General features: G+C 58.6%; 1 protein-coding gene and 1 pseudogene across 1 annotated transcript; one reads left to right on the top strand and one right to left on the bottom strand.

Annotated features, from left to right (window-relative positions):
• Window positions 1-5,808: 5,808 nt before the first annotated feature.
• On the bottom strand, window positions 5,809-9,712 carry LOC116815852 (ribonuclease-like; annotated as a pseudogene).
• Window positions 9,713-10,888: 1,176 nt separating this feature from the next.
• LOC116815843 (ribonuclease-like) lies at window positions 10,889-12,862 on the top strand. Its single transcript, XM_032764544.2, has 2 exons — window positions 10,889-10,969; window positions 12,386-12,862. Exons 1-2 carry the CDS (start codon window positions 10,889-10,891, stop codon window positions 12,860-12,862), a joined length of 558 nt encoding a protein of 185 aa, XP_032620435.2.
• Window positions 12,863-17,247: the final 4,385 nt, after the last annotated feature.

Raw genomic sequence — 17,247 nt, 5'->3', positions numbered from 1 at the left:
GGCTGGCTCCCGTGCAGCAGGGCCAGACCTTTCCATACTCCCCAGGTGGGAAAGGAAGTCCGCGTTTGTGTGATCCTTCCCGGCCCCATGGCGAACGGTGAAGGCATAGGGCTGCGGTGCCAAGTACCACCGCTGCAGCCACATATTATGGTCCTCCATGCGGGCCAACCACTGGAGGACAGTGTGGTCGGTGACCAAGGTGAACGAGGCCCCAAGGAGGTAGTACCGCAGGGCGTTGCAAGCCCATTTCGCTGCGAGGGCTTCCTTTTCAACTACCGCATAGTTTTTCCTCTCAGGGGACCAGCTTCCAGCTGATGTAGAGAACCGGATGCTCTTCCCCATCTGCCTCTTGGGAGAGGACAGCCCCGAGCCCCACCTTCGAGGCGTCCGTTTGCAGGATAAATGTCTGGTTGAAATCGAGGCTATACAAGACTGGCTCACGGCAGAGGCTTGCTTTGAGCGTTTGGAAGGTCTTGTCACATTCTCGGGTCCATTTCACCTGCCGCGGGCTGTCCTTAGTCAGGAGCCCAGTCAAGGGGGCGGCAATCTCCGCGAACTGGGGAATGAACCGTCGATAATACCCCGCCAGCCCCAGAAACTAGCGTACCTGGCGTTTTGTGGCGGGCGGTGGGCAGGTTGTGATGGCCTGAACCTTGCCCACGAGGGGTTTTACTTGCCCATTTCCGATAGTGTATCCCAGGTAGGTGGTTTCCTGCCAGCCAATACGGCACTTCTTAGGATTGGCTGTTAACCCGGCCGCCCGCAAGGACCTCAGGATGGCGGCGACCCTTTCTAGGTGGTTTTCCCACTGGCGGCTGTAAATGACCACGTCATCCAGATAGGCCGCAGCATAATCCCGGTGGGTTGGAGGAGGCGGTCCATTAGGTGCTGAAACATGGCGGGGGACCCGTGGAGGCCAAAAGGCATCCGGGTAAACTGGTATAGGCCCGTAGGAGTGGCGAACACAGTCTTCTCCCTGGAGGCTGGTTCGAGGGGGATCTGCTGATACCCCTTGCTTAGGTCCAAGGTGGTAATATACCGAGCCTCCCCTAATCGGGCCAACAGTTCATCTATTCGGGGCATGGGATACGCGTCAAACTTGGAGATGGCATTAACGCATCTGAAGTCGATGCAAAACCATTGTGAGCCATCGGGCTTTTGTACCAAGACTACTGGGCTACGCCACTTGCTCTGCGAGGGTTCAACCTCCCCCAAGTCTAGCATAGCCCATACCTCCTCATCCACGACCCGTCTCCTGTGGTATGGCAAGGGCCTGGTCGTGCCCCAGATCACGACCCCAGGCTCAGTCTGAATCCTATGATGTACCAGGGAGGTGTATCCCGGTTGCACCATAAACGTGCGGGAGAACGTTTGAAGGAGGCACTGGGTCTGTTTGAGTTGTTCCTCCGTCAGCGTCTCCCCAAGCTGGGGTCCCCCAGGGTCCTCGGTAGGGTTTATCTGGGGTCCGAGCTAGGGTTCCGGTGGGTAGGGTTTGATCAAAAGCTGCTCTCGTTCCCGCCAGGGTTTGAGAAGGTTGACGTGGTACCGCTGTGCCTTCTTTCGCCGGTCAGGCTGATTGATCTCATATGTAACCGGGCTGACCTTTCGAACCGCCTCATAAGGCCCTTGCCACCGAGCCAGCATTTTAGATTCGCTGGAGGGAAGGAGGAGTAAGACCCGATCTCCGGGTTGAAAGTCGCTAGTCTGTGCGTCTCGGTTGTAGGTCTGGGCCTGCATTTCTTGGGTGGTTCTCAAGTTCTCTCGCACCAGGGCCCCAGCCTGTTTAAGACGCTCCTGGAGCTGGAGCACATATTTTAAGAGGCCCTGGGCGGGTGATGGGGTTTGCTCGAAGGCTTCCCTCATCAGGTCCAATAGGCCCTGGGGCTGGCGGCCGTACAGCAGTTCAAACGGCAAGAACTTGGTCGACGACTGAGGGACTTCCCGTACCACCAGGAGCAAGGGTGGAAGTAGCTGGTCCCAGCAGCGGAGGTCTTCCTGGGGGAACCTCCGCAGCATGTCTTTCAGGATCCGGTTGAACCTTTCGACCAACCAATCGGTCTGGGGATGATAGACCGACGTCCGCAGTTGCTTGATACCCAGGAGTTCACACACCTGCTATAGTAGCCGCGAGGTAAAGTTGGTCCCCTGGTCCATGAGGGTCTGCTGGGGCAGGCCGACGCGGGCAAAGACTTTCACCAGCTCACCTGCGATGATGCGGGCTGTGATGTTCCTGAGGGGGATTGCCTCGGGGGAACCGGGTAGCATAATCCAGCATAACTAGGATGTACTGAAACCCCGCAGTGCTTTTGGGGAGGGGCCCCACCAGATCCATACCCACGCGCTCAAAGGGGGTCTCGATTAGTAGCATGGGGATTAGGGGCGCCTTGGGAGTTCGTGCCGGGGCGGCCAACTGGCAGGCTGGGCAGGAGTTGCAATAGTTCTTTACCTCCTGGTATATCCCTGGCCAGAAGAAGCGGCTCAGAATCCAGGATAGAGTCTTCTTGTGACCCAGGTGTCCAGCTGCCGGGATGTCGTGAGCCAGCTTCATAACTGCCCGCCGATGACACCGGGGCATGAGGAGTTGGGCCTGGGACTCCCCCATATGGGGGTCCCTCTCAACCCGATACAGGCGTTCCTGCCGCAGCTCAAAGCCACTGTGCCGCTCGACGTGGATCGAGGACGGTCCCATCAACAGCGGCCAGCTGTACGTACGCCTGCTTGAGTCTGGGGTCAGCCCTTTGATCCTGGCAAAAGTCCAGGGGGATTGATGGAGCCCCAATGTCCCCGGGGAAGTGTCCCCCAGGTCTCCCGTCGGGTTGGTAGGGTCAGGGGCTTCCCCCTCATCTTCCTCGGGTTTGGGGGCTTCCCCTTCACCTTCCTCGGTCTTGGGGGCTTCCCCTTCCAAGGCTGGCATGACCCGAGGGCTGCCCTCAGTGTGGCGGCGTAAGACAGTGGGGAACTCGGGCCAATCCCGCCCCAGGATCACCAGGTATGCCAATCGCGGAGCGAGTCTCACTACCATCGGTCGGGTGACCCCATCAACCGTCAGTTGGGCCCAGGTACTGGGGTAGGGTCGTTTGTCCCCGTGGATGCACTGCAGCCGGATTTTCCCCAGGCGGGCATCAGCCTGGGGACCTAAGCGTTGGCGGACCAGTGTCTGCCCGCAGCCCGAATCGAGAAGGGCCACCTTCGGGTACCCCTCAATAACCATGGGCACGGTGATTTTGGTGGCTTGTGAATGACAGGCACGGGCTTCTCCCGAGCAGACCTGGCCGAAGGTGCACTCCAGTCTCGGGCAGTCCTGCTGCAGATGGCCATACTCCTCGCAGGAGAAACAGGGCCCGAGGTCTGCCCGTCTCATCAGTGGCCGGGTCCCGGGGGTGTCCCCAGGAGGGTTCCGGTGGCCCCCGTGCACCGCCGGAGCCGGGGCTCGAGATGGTGGCCCGGGTGCCGTCGTGGTCTGGGTCCGGGTCCGGGTCCAGGCCCTCCGTCCCCCAGGAGGAAACTCGCAAGTCAGCCTGGGCGGGCGCCCCCTTCCTTTCGGGGTTAGGGCGCTCCGCCCCCAGTAGGGCCACTCAACCAGCCAGGCCCACCGGCGCTTCGGCCGCGAGGAAGTCCTCCATCAATGTGACATCAGTGGCCAGTGTCGCGGGCCTGCGGCGGAGGACCCAAGCCTTTCCTCGCGGCGGAAGGACATAGGTGAACGGTTCGAGTACCACTTGCTCCATTAGCTCCTCTGACGTTCGGCGTTCGGGCTGCAACCACCGCTTGCAGGTTTCTCGGAGCTCCTGGGCCACCATCCGAGGTCGGGCCCCGGCGGGGTAGGCCAGGCTTCTAAACAGCTGTCGGAAAGTCTCTGGACTCACCTCCAGGGCGTTCAGAATTGCGGCCTTTACCTGGCTGTAGTCCTGGGCTGCCTCCGCAGACAGGCCTCGATAGACTGTTTGAGCAGTCCCTGTCAAATACAGGGTCAGGATGGAAGCACATTGGTCCGGGGCCCACCCTGCGACAATGGCCACCAGCTCGAACATGACGAGAAAGACTTCGGGGTCATCGCCGGGCCCATCTTCATCAGCCAGATCAGGGGGGTGGGCCGTGGGGCCCCAGTCGTGCCTCCCAGCTGGGGTTCCCCAGGTCACGCCTGCGCCGCCACGAGCTGCTGGATACATTGCCGCTGGAAATCCTGTTGCTGGGTGACCAGGTCCTGAACCAGCTGGTGCTGTTGGGTTCCTAGCTGCTCAACGAGCTGCTGTTGCTGTTGGAGCTGGGCGGCCTGCTGCTCCTGTTGCTGCTGCGACTGGGCCGCCTGCTGTCGCTCCTGGTTCTCCGTCACAAGGGAGAAGAGTTGTGACAGATCCATCTCTCGGGAGGGAGGTCTCTCTCCCCCATCCCTCTTTTCACTGGCGTCGAGAGCCCGCACCCGCATCCTGGGTGGAACTCTTCAGAGAAGGCACCACGTGTAACGGTCCAGTGTGGGGGCTCGGCCCTCTCAGGCGCGGCTGGGAGCCAGTCCGCCTCGCTCCCCTAGCTGAGTGAGCTGTCGCCTTAGCCTGGTGAAGCAGGAAATAGTCAGGAGCTCAGGCCCTCAGGCCGGGGCTGAGCAAACAAACAGGAGATAAGCCCAGGCCCTCGGCAGGGCAGGCAACAAGCAGTTCAGGGCTCGGGCCTTAAGTAGGGACTGAGCAAACAAACAGTCTGTAAGCCCAGGCCCTTGGGCAGGGCGGGACAGCAAGCAATTCAAAGTCTAGAAGAAAGGCCTCCTCGGGCCAGCGAGAGGGGCAGTCTGCCACCCCTGGAAGGGTGGCAGGGGGGACGCAGGCCCTCCCACTCCACTGCATCCCAGCCCGGGGCCCGAACAGCGGCAGGCAGTCTGCTGCTGTGTCAGTGGGGATCCTGGCTGCAACACACTGACAGTGGTTCAGGGTCTCCTGGAGCCAGACTAGGGTCGGCTGCTCCCAGGCCACTTCCAATCTCCCCACCTGTTGGTACTTGTGGATCACCCGTGTCTTCCGCAATGTCCCAAACCATGGACTCCTCAGGAAACTGAGCGTTGGGTAAGCAGGGCTGGTCCTTGGGATACTGGACGCGAGGTGGATCAGGCGGCTCCTCCGGGTACCGGGCGAGGGGAAGGCCCAGCCAGTCCTCTTCAGGGTAGTGAGCACGGGGCCAGCTCGGCCAGTCCTCCTCCAGGTAGTGAGCATGGGGCAGGGTCCGCTAGTGGTCCTCCGGGTAGCGAGCACAGGGCAGGCCCGGCCAGTCCTCCTCCGGGTAGTGAGCACGGGGAAGGCTCGGCCCAGCGGGAGCTAGGGTACCAGCATCTGTCCTCTCTGGCAGCCAGCAGCCAACTGAGCACTGGGGCCGGGTCTTTATACTTCCTGTCCCGCCCCTTGACTTCTGGGGGGGCGGGAAAAGGCGGTGGTGGCTCCGCCCACTTCGGCATCTGTTCTGGCTCGGCCCTCTCAGGCGCGGCTGGGAGCAAGTCCGCCCCGCTACAGACACCCAGCCAGGTGGGCGCTGGGCTAAGGCTGAGGATCTCTGTGCCAGCCCGGGGGACTGGGCACCCAGATTTTCACTCATGTGGATGGGAACTGGGCACCCAGCATGGAAAATTGCCCCACAGGCCCAAAGCCGCTGGCCTTCGGGATAAGGGGAGACGCTGAATGTCCCTGTGGAGACTCATGGCGGGGGCTGTCCAGGAGGGGCAGGGACACGGCAGGACAGGAGAACCCCAGCAACAGAGAGCTGCCCAGGAGCGAAACGGGGGAGCAAGGGCCCTGCTGCTCCCAGCCCATGGCCAGCACCTGGGCTTTACAGGACTCTGATGAAGCGAACAGGCCAACCCCGGTTACAGGCCACGCGGATCCTGCAGGTCTGGGGTATTCCCCTGTAGACACAGCTCGGTGGGCAGGGGGCTGTACACCAGGCAGGTGGTGAGGGGGTAGGCTGTGAAACTGTCACATTCGTTATATTGGTTGTATCTCCCTCCTCTGCTGGTGCAGATGGCCCAGAGCCGGCTGGTGGGGGCGTGGATGAAGGTGTGGGTGAGTTTTGTGGCAAATTGCCGGTACTGTTCTGCTGGGTCTCGCGCTTTCTCTTCTCTGGGGTAGGTTCAGGGCGCTATTGCTTGCCTCTGAACCAGTTCTTAATCACTCCCCTAGTGTCCTTGGAGGAGGGGAGTGGAGAGGGAGGGACCTGGGCCCGCCCTCTACTCCAGGTCCCAACCCAGGGGCCCTGGGGTTGTGGTGAACCACTTGACTAGCGGTTTCTTCCCCTGGGTTACTTCCCTCTCATACCCGTCAGCTTGTGAAGGGCTTCTCGCCTCTCTTCTATACAAGCCTGGTGCCCCTTACCTAGGGTTTCTGTTGGGCTTCCCAATCCACCGCAGCACTCCTCCAAACCTTCTATTTCTCTCTGGACAAACTCTTCTCTTCTGCAATCTGCACTCTGCTCCAATCCAACCTTTCTCCTTCAACTACCACCCCCTGTCTGACTGAAGCAGGGGTTTATATCCCATGACTGGAGTCAGGTGCTCTAACTGGAGTCAGGTGCTCTAAGTGAAGTCAGGTGCTCTAATTGGAGTCAGGTGCTCTAACTGAAGTCAGGTGCTCTAATTGGCCACAGCTGTTCTAGCTAATCTAAAGCAAACCTTCCTCCCTTGGCAGGGAATAAGGCCCCCTGCTAACACTCTTATGCTGCCCTCTGGCCATGCTGTATCACAGTTTGCACATATGGATCTTCTGGCTCAGGCACCACATCATGTAGTTGCAGTAGGTCTGGCCACTGTGGGGTCTGGTCTTGGGGAAATCAACATGTTCGCTCACAAAGTTTTGGGAGCTGTTGGGTGGTCTGATGATCTGGGCCAGGCCGGCAGCCAGCAGGATGAGAGTCAGGAAGATCAAAGGGTAGGGTCCCTCAGAGCCATGGCCATGTCTGTTTCTGAGTCGACCTGGAGTGGGGAGTTGGAGGAGACAGCATGGTCAGGGGATCTTCCTCCTCCTGGGACCAAACCCCTCCCACTGCCAGCCCATTCTACCGATAAAGCCTTTGTCGTAAATCTGTTTATGACAGCCTTATTACCCTGATCAAGATCAGGGCTCCTTTGTGCCAGGTGCTGCACAGACCCGAATCGAGATCAGGGTCCTATTGTGCCATGTGCTGCACAGACCCCACCAAGATCAGGGCCTCATTGTGCTGGGCATTACCCAGACCCCGACCGAGATCAGAGCCCCCTTCTGCTTGGAGTGTCCCAGACCCAGAGTGAAATGCAGGCAGAGCTCACGCTGCAGAGGAAGCAGGGAAGAAAAGGGTTCTTCTCCCCCCATTTCAGGTGGGGAAACTGAGCAGAGAGAAGTTCCAGTTGGGGTTTTCAGCTCCCTCGGGAGTGCCCAACTCCCATGGACACACCCCAGGGTTTGACCTGAAGACTCTGAGAGGGAGCAGGGAGGTTTTGATTTCTGCATGCTAAAAGACAGGGAATGAAACCCAGGGCTCAAAGGACCCATGGAGAACTACGACAAGCAAAGCAGCCAGCCGGAACTGGACTGTCAGTGTTACTGCTTTGTCTGTAATGTGTCCATTGCCCTGACTCCCAGCACCCCACCCTCGTCCTGAATCCAGATGTCCCTCCATGTTTCATTCACTCTCTTGCCAAGATTCTGATCTCAGTCCCCAGGGTCAATCCAGACTCAGCCCCTGAGTACAATGGGGTCATGGCCGGATTCTGCTCCCAGCCCTCCTAGGGTCAATCCGCAGTCACCCTCGCTCTGCACTTCCCCCCTGGCTGTGTCTGTTCTCAGCTCACCCGAGCCCTGGGGCTCCTATCAGAGATGGATCCACCTGGTGGCTGAGCGCCCTGAGTCTCCTTCCCCTTCAGGTGTCCTTATATAGAGCCCTACCAGGCAGCTAGGGTTGGGGTGGAGCAGATCCTACCACTGAGGGCCCCAGAGTTGGTGGGTGGCTCAGGGAGTTAGGGGGGAAGTGGGCACAGGGCAGGGTCCTGAGACACTAAGAACCCCACAGCCCCAGTGCCTGGTGCACCTGGCCCTGTGATCCTCAGAATGGAAATGGAACCCAGGAGTCCTGGCTCCCAGCCCCCCTGCTCTAATCCCTCCCCTTCGAGAGCCAGGGATAGAACGCATAGGTCTTGACTCCCATACCCTCTAACTGCAGGGCCCTGGTGCCCCAGTGAATCTACCCCTTTACTGGTGCCCTGGATACCCTATAACTCCCTGCCTCAGTCAGTCCCTCCCCTTGGGGTCCCTAGTAACCATCTCTGTGTGTGTAGCTCTTCATGTCATTCTGGTATTGATAGATGGGGGAGGGTCGGGTGTTTGTGTGTATCTGGGCAGTGTCTCACCAATGGGTATGCGGGGGGGGGCGGTGAGCAGTGTGTACAGGTGTGCATGACTGTTTGTGTCTGTGCAGTGTGCCTGTGTGTGTGATCAATGTGTAGGAGATTGTCTCTGGGCATGTAACACTACCCCTGTCGAGATTTTGTTGCCAGGGGAGTGTTACGGAGCTGAACACACACAGCCCTGAGCACAGTGTGTACTCGTATCCTGGACAGCCCCTAGCTGCCTGCAACTTCTCTCCTCCAGGCCAGTGTATCCTCTACCCAACTGCCAAGCCTACGCAGTGTTACTGAACTGAAATAAATTGTGTGTTGTGTATTTGGTTGTCATGGTTTTTGTTCCCATGGCAACCGAGTTAGATTATTAGGGGATAGCCTAGCCTGCTTCGGCCGGTTAGGTGAGCTCTGTGTGTGTAAATAAATGGTAGTTTTGTTAGCTGTCTGCTGTCTGTCCTCAAGTGATTTCTTCCTAAACCGCCTGCCCCCAAGGATATAACATTGCGTGTCTGTGTCCGTGTGTGTTTGTGAGTTGTCAGTGTGTATGTGTCACTCTGTGCCTGGGGTGCATTTGTCCCTGTGTCTGGCTGATCTGAGACTTTGTCACCAGCTGACCGTGTCACCATCTGATTCCCTAATATGTCCTGTTGGAATAGGGGAGGCCAGGCTGGCTGGGCCCAGGGGTGATCCGGGGCAGGCTGGGTTGGCTGGGCCCAGGGGTGATCCGGGGCAGGCTGGGTTGGCTGGATAAACTGCCTGTCTGATCCAGGATTTCTTCCCCATCTTTCCGCCTGATCAGCCCAGACCCCACAGATAACGACTGGGGAGGGGCTGGCTCTAGGGCTGATTCCTAACCACCCCTCTCCACTGGGCTATGGGGCCTTGCAAGGCCCCTCTGCACCGGTTCCTGTCCCATTCCCCCTGCAGTATCCCCGGTGCTCAAGAGTTCAGAGCTTTGACACCCCCACAGTTCCGGGGTAGGCCCAGATCTGGCCCTGGTGGGGCTGCCCATGACCCCATAAGCCTGGATCCGCCCAAGCCCATCCCCACTGGCTCGCCAGGTGTCGGTTGGTGGTTGGGACGTTGCTGGACCCTTGCCTGTGGTCTGGGGCAGGTCATTCTCCCCAGGACGGGGGTAGGAGGGACTCTGCACACCCCAGGGAAGTTTCACAACCCCGTGGCCATGGCTGATACTACGAGAGCTGGTGAAGGGACACCCACCCCCTACGAGTTTTGTTTCTTCTTGGAGCTTTTCCTTGTGACTTCACACCCCACGGCTCAGCATTAGGCTCAGCAAGGCAATTAGGCCCCAATGAGAGTCCTAAAATGTCTCCAGATCCCCAAACACACCGACTCATTCTGCATTATCACGAAATTGATGATTAGGACCAGATCTGGGCCTGCCCGGGGACTGCGGTGGTGTCAGAGACCCACACCCATGAGCACCGGAGAACACTACAGGGTGAAGGGGACAGGACCAGCGCAGAGAAGCCTGACAGGGCCCCCATGGCTGCTGCCAGTGGAAAGGGATGGCTGGGAACCAGTCTTGGAGCCAGCCAGCCCAGCCCACCAGGATCCCCCTGGGCCCAGTCCAGTCTGCCCCAGATCTACCTGGTCCAGCTAGCGCAGCCTGCCCTGGATCCCCCTTGGGTCCAGACAGCCCAGCCACCCTGGATCCCCTGGGGCACAGCCAACCCAGTCTGCCCTGGATTCCCTTTGGGCCCAGACAGCCTAGCCTGTCCTGGATCCCCCTTGGGCCCAGCCACCCCGGCCTGTCCTGGATCCCCCTGGCCCAGCCACCCCAGCCTGCCCTGGATCCCCCTGCCCCAGCCAGGCTGGCCTCCCCTGGATCCCCCTGGCCCAGTCAGCCTGGCCTCCCCTACTTCAACAGGATATATCAGAGGATCAGATAGCAACAAAGTCGGCTGGTGAGAAAGCCTCAGTTCAGCCAGACACAGAGACAAATGCGACCTGGGCCCAGTGTGACACAAACAAACTGACAACACCCCCCCACACATACACACTTTGAACACACATACAATGTATTTCAGTTCAATGACACTGCACAGACCTGGCAGGTTGGGCAGAGGATATCCCAGCCTGGAGGAGAACCAGTCCTGGGTGGGGTGTTAGTGGCAGCCAGTGTCCATCCAGGACAGGGCTACACACCGTGCTGGGGGGTTGTGTGTGTTCAGCTGTGTAACACTCCCCTGGCACCACCAACTCTCCAGGGCATGTGTTACACATCCAGAGACACACACACATACTGCACAGACACAAATGCTCAGATAAACATGCACACCCATATTCACTTCTCACACACGTACACGCTCACACCCCCATTCATAGCCGTTAGTTAGACACCACCTTCATACACTCGTAGACACACACTCCTGCCCACTGCTCACATGCACACTCACCTGTGCTGTTCAGATACACACCCACCCACTCGCGCACGGCTCAGACACAAACACTCTTGGACGCTGCTCTCTCTCTCTCACACACACACACTGCCGGGGGCAGAGGGCAGCCCCAGGAAAGATGGCGCCAAGCCCCAGCCAGTCCCTCCGCCCCCCCATGTCCCACCCAGCTCTCGCCCTTCCCCCTGGCCCTGAGGCTCAGGTGAAACCAGGAGGAGGGGCAGGACTGTGATCCAAGAATCTGCAGGGCAGAGGCCAGGCCTGCTCCTCCCCTGGATGGGTCACTGCCCCTCTTGATGCCCAAGGATCTGATCAGGGACCCTGGGCAGGGACTGGCTTGGGGTTGTGGCTATGGGGTATCCAGGGCACCCAGGTTAAACCTGTAATGGGGTGGCTTCACTGGGGCACCTGGGTTTGAACTCCTGGATTTGAACCTGGCTCCAGGAGGTGAGTGGGATCTCATGGATCTCAGCTCAGGGAGGCTGAAAGTCAGGACTCCTGGGTTCCATTTCCATTCTTGGGGAATCACTGGGTTGAGGATCACAGAGGCAGGTGCACCAAACACTGGGGCTGTGAGGTTCACATTGTCTCAGGACTCTGCCCTGTGCCCGCTTCCCCCCTAAAATCACTGTCTCATTCTGCATCTCTGGTCCCCGCAGTGGGAGGGGCTGCTGCACCCCAACTGCCTGATCAGGCTCTATATAATGTCACCCAAAGGGGAAGGAGACAGAGATACTCAGCTCTGCTGGCAGCTGGATCCATCTCTGACGGGAGCCCCAGGACTCGGGTAAGCTGAGAACAGATCCAGCCAGGGGGAAACACAGAGGGAGGGGCACTGCAGATTGACTCTGGGGGACTGGGAGCAGAATCCAGCCCTGACCACATTGCACTTAGGCAGTGACTCCGCATTGGCCCTGGGGAATGAGATCAGAAACTTGGCAAGAGAGTGAGAGGAACACGGGGGGACATGTGGAGTCAGGACTCCTGGATTCTCACCCCGGCTCTGGAAGGGGAGTGGAGTCTAGTGGTCACAGGAAAGGTGGCCGGGACTGGGAGTCAGGACACTGGACACATTGCAGACAAAGCAGTAACATGGACAGTTCAGTTCCTGGCCGGCTGCTCTGCTCATCCTGTGTCTCCACTGGGTCTAGGAGCTTGGGGTTCATTCCCTGTTTCTTAGGATGCGGATTTCCAACGCCCCCGAGAATCTCCAGGCCAAACCCTGGGGTGTGTCCATGGGACTTGGGCACCCCAGAGGGAGCTGAAGACCCCAACTGGAACTTCTCTCTGCTCAGTTTCCCATCTGTAACTGGGGGGAGAAAAACCCTTTCCTTCCCTGCTCCCTGTACAGCGTGAGCTCTGCCTGCATTTCATTCTGTGTCTGGGACTCTCTGAGCAGAAAGGGGCCCTGACCTTTGTCAGGGTCTGTGCACAACGGGGCCCTGATCTTGGTTGAGGTCTGTGCAGCGCCCAGCGCAATGGGGTCCTCATCTCGGTCAGGTTATTCAGGCTTTAGAAATAGAATCAGTTGTCAGGGGAGGGTTTGGGGTTCCATGGAGAAGGCAAATCCCCACTCCATGCTGTCTCCATCTATTTCCCTCCCCACACCCCACCTCAGGTCGATCCAATGACAGACACACCCATGGCCCCAAGGGGATCCTGCCCCTTGCTCTTCCTGACTCTCATCCTGCTGGCCACCTGTCTGGCCCAGAACATTGTACTACCCAACAGCTACGAGCGGTTTGTGAGCGAACACGTTGATTTCCCCAAGACCACACCCCCCAAGGGCCAGAGCTACTGCAACGTCATGATGCGGCGCCTCAGCCTGACCCACCCTGGCTGCAGACCCAGCAACAACTTCATCCATGCCCCCACCAGACAGGTTGGAGCCATTTGCAGCCGCTCAGGAATATACGTCTACCCCAGCCTCAACCAGTGCGACAGCCTCAAAGCCTTCCTCCTCACCACGTGCAAGCTGGTGTTCAGCCCTCACCGCCCACAGCGCTGTATCTACAGGGAAATACCCCAGACCCGCAGGATCCGCGTGGCCTGTAACCAGCAGCAGCAGCCCGTGCACTTCCTCAGAATCCTGTAGATCCCAGACGCCAGCAACAGGCTGGGAGCAGGGGGGTCCCTACTCCCTCTTTCACTTCTGGGTAGCCCCGTCACTGGGGGCTCTCCTGTCCCATCCCTGCCCCTCCTGCACAACACCCACCATAATTCTCCACAGGGACATTCAATGTCTCCCCTTATCCTGCAGGCTGGCAGCTTTGGGACTGTGGGAGGATTTACCACACTGGGCGTCCAGTTCCCATCCACACGAGTGAAAATCTGGGTACCCAGCCCCGCACCCCACCCCCAGCTGGCACTGAGACCCTTAGCCTGAGCCCAGCACCCCCTTTGCTGGGTGCCCATCATTCACTACAGCCAGACCCCCTTCCCCCATTGGGTATCAGGGGCAGGTTGTGGGGAGAAGATTGTCCCAGGCGGGGCCCTGGAATCTGTCACTGAGTTTTTTTCCTTGCTACTTCTTGCAATAAAACACTTTCCTGTCAGTGCAGAACCCGTCGGTGTGTTTGAGGGGCTGGGAGCATTTTAGGGCTCTCAATGGGGCCTGTTTGCCCTGCTGAGCCTGACTGTGGGGTGTGAAATGAAGGAAAAGCTCCATGAAGAAACAAAACCTGCAGGGGGAGGCGTGTCCTGTTCTGAGTATGGACAAAGGGGCCAGGGGGTGACATGGAGGGACTGAGACACACCCTGATCCTTCCCCGAGGAGACTCATAGTCTCGTAGACTCATAGACTTTAAGGCCAGAAGCTCAGCTTGGCGTGTCTCTGGAAGGAGGGTCCCAGCCAGCCTGGCTGGACATCACTGCAAAGCTGTGGGTGGGGAACTTCCTTAGCCAGGAACATGTCCTCTTTGCTCGCTCTCAGCTCTACCAGGTGGGCTCTGCACCAGTGGGCATCCTGCCATGACATTTCCCATCGCCTCCCCCAGCTCTTACTGCCTAAATTCCGCACCCCGCAGCCTCACCGACTTCCCCACCCTCAGCCCACGGGCCTCCGGGTTGTGAAACTTCGCCTGTGTGTGCAGCGTTTCCCCTCCCTCCGTCCCAGGGAGAGCAACCTGCCCCAGACCACGGGGAGGGATCCAGCAATAGCCCAATTACCAGCTGACACGCAGGGAGCTAGTGGGGTTGGGCAGTGCAGGACGGGCCTTCAGGCCTCACTCCCTGCCCAGGATGCGCTGGGGCCAGTCCAGGCTGATGGGGTCATGGGCAGCCCTGGTAGGACCAGATCTGGGCTTTCTCCGGGACTGTGGAGGTGTCAAAGCCCCGAGTCCATGAGCACAGAGGACACTGCAGGGGAATGGGACAGGAGCCGGTGCAGAAAGGACCTGGCAGGGCTCCAAAGTCGGGGCCAGTGGAGAGGGGTGGCTGGGAACTGGCCTCTGGAGCCAGCCCCTCCACGGTCGTTATCTTCGAGGTCCGAGCAGGTCAGGAGGCAAAGACAGAGAAGAAATCCACAATCAGACTGGACAGTGTATCCAGCCACCCCAGTCTGCCCCGAATCCCCCTCGGCCAAGCCAGCCTGGCCTGTTCCGTATCCCCTTGGCCCAGCCAGCCCGGCCTGTCCTAGATCCCCCTCGGCCCAGCCAGCCTGGCCTATCCCGGATCACCCTGCGCCCAGCCTGGCCTCCCCCACTATAACAGGGCATCAGATAGCGACAAGATTGCTGGTGAGAAAGCCCGAGATCAGCAAGACACAGGCACAAATGCACCCCAGGTACAGAGTGACATAAAAACACTGACAAAACACTCATACACACACATGCACTTTGCACACACACAAACACACAATTTATTTCAGTTCAGTGACACTGCACAGGGTTGGCAGGTTGGGCAGAGGATACCCCGGGCTGGAGGAGAGCCAGCGTCGCAGGCAACCAGAGGCCATCCAGGATGAGATTACACATTGTGCTGAGGTGTTGTGTCCGGGCAGCTCCGTAACACTCCCCTGGCACCAAGAACTCTACCGGGTTGTGTTACACAACCAGAGACACTGACACACACACAAACACTACTAGCAGCCCTTCTCTCCAATGGAGACAGCCACGGCCATATTTTATACCATTGCAAAGCCTGCCAAACGGAGGGCAGAGGTCTTTCTAAAACCTCTGTGAAGGGGAATAAAGGATGCCATTGAAATGAAAGCCGTGTTACATGCTTTAACTGTTTGTCCTTCTTTTCCTGAGCCTTAACAGCATGTTAAACAATATCAAGAGTGGTGGGTTTGCAGGCTGAGATCTCTGGATGCCAAAACCCGAATCTTCATTGAAACTATTGACTGTTGGATCCTTTCAGGGACATGTTAACACCTTTGGCTCCTTGGGTCCATGCATTGCAGCGCTGCGCCCCTATTTCTCACCTGAAGGATCGTATTCGCCCTTCTAGCTGCAGCAATCCATGGACACAGGGGTCTGACCTCACATCTGGCTGCCTGGTATGTGTCTAGGGATGGTCCAGGCTGCCGGGGTCATGGGCAGCCCCCATCAGGGCTTACATTTTGGGTCAATGGTTCTCAGCACCCCACTGGACTCATCCATCCCAGCCCCCCTGTTCCTCAGGACTTATCAGGGGATCAGATGGTGACAAGGTCCACTAGTGAGAAGCCCCAGATCAATCAGGACAGGGACAAATGCACTTCCAGGCCCAGCATGACACAAACACACTGAGAGAGAACACACACACACACACGGTGTTTATTTCAGTTCAGTGACACTGCACAGGCCTGGCAGTCGGGCAGAGTATACCCTGGCCCAGAGGAGAGCCAGCCCTGGGTGGGGCATCGCAGGCAGCCAGGGGCCATCCAACATGTGGCTACTCAGAGTCCTGGAGGGATTGTGTCCAGTCAGCTCTGTAACACTTCCCTGGTACCACAAACTCTCCAGTGGCTGTGTTACACACCCAGAGACACTTTCAGCACAGACACACACACTCATGGACACTCATACATACTGCCCACATACACACTGCTCACACACACACTCCTGCACACTCTTCACTCACTCACACACAAACACACACTCTGCAGAGGGCAGGACACAGACCCAGGAGACAGGACACCAAGCCCCAGCCAGTTCCTATCCCGCCCATGTCCCCTCCAGCCCTCACCCTTCCCCCTGGCCCTGGGGTTCAGGTGCAGCTAGGGGGTGGGGGAAGGACTGTGATCCAAGAATCTGCTGGACACAGGCCAGGCCTGCCCCTCTCTTGTATGGGTTGCTGCCCCTCTTTTGATGACCTGCTCAGGAAACCTGGGGAGGGTCCGGGTGGGGGTTGTGGTTATGGGGTACCCAGGGCACCCAGGTTATACCTGTTACAGGGTAGGTTCACTGGGGCTGCTGGGTAAGGACACCTGTGTTCAAACCAGGCTCTGGGAGGGGAGTGGGGTCTCGTGGATTAGAGCTCAGGCAGACTGGAAGCCATAACTCCAGGGTTCCATTTCGAGGGCCAAGCGCACCAGGTACAGGGGATGTGGGGTTGTCAGTGTCTCAGCACCCTGCCCTGTGCCTGCTTCCCCCCAGACTCCCTGCCACACCCACCAACTCTGAGCCCCTCAGTGGGAGGAGCTGCCCCACTCCTCCCCAGCTGGTCGGGCTTCATATAAGGGGCCTGGAGGAGGGAAGGAGAATTAGAAACTTTCAGCTCAGCTGGCAACGGGATCCATCTCTGACGGGAGTCCCAGGACTCGGGTGAGCTGAGAACAGACTCCAGTCAGAGGGGAAATGCAGAGGGAGGGCTACTGTGGATTGACCCAGGGGGTCTGGGAGCAGAATCCAGCCCTGACCACAGTGCACTCAGAGGGTGACTCTGCATTGATCCTGGGGACTGAGATCAGAAACTTGGCAAGAGAGTGAGAGGAACACAGGGGGACATGTGGAGTCAGGACTCCTGCGTTCTCACCCCGGCTCTGGAAGGGGTCTGGTGTCTAGTGGTCATAGGAAAGGTGGCTGGGACTGGAAGTCAGGACACTGGACACATTGCAGACAAATCAGTAATGCAGAGTTCAGTTTCTGGCCGGCCGCTCTGCTTGTCATCTGCCCCCACTGGGTCTAGGAGCCCTGGGGTTCATTCCCTGTTTCTTAGGATGTGGATTTCCCAGGCCCCCCCAGATGCAGGCCAAACCCTGGGGTGTGTCCATAGGAGTTGGGCACGCAGAGGGAGCTGAAAACCCCCAGCGTTAACTTATCTCTGCTCAGTTTCCACACCTGTAATGGGGGGAGAAGAACCCTTCTCTTCCCTGCTCCCTCCGCAGCCTGAGGTCCACCTGTTTTTCACTCTGTGTCTGGGACACTCTGAGCAGAAAGGGGCCTTGATCTCAGTCGGGGTCTGTGCAGCACCTGCCAGAATGTGGCCCATTCCCAGCTTCTGGCAAACAGAGGCTAGGGACACCACCCTGCCCATCCTGGCTAATAACCATTG

Source organism: Chelonoidis abingdonii, chromosome 14, assembly GCF_003597395.2.
Source record: "Chelonoidis abingdonii isolate Lonesome George chromosome 14, CheloAbing_2.0, whole genome shotgun sequence".
In the NCBI taxonomy this organism is placed as follows: Eukaryota; Metazoa; Chordata; order Testudines; family Testudinidae; genus Chelonoidis; species Chelonoidis abingdonii.
This window is presented reverse-complemented; position numbering and strand designations above follow the sequence as displayed.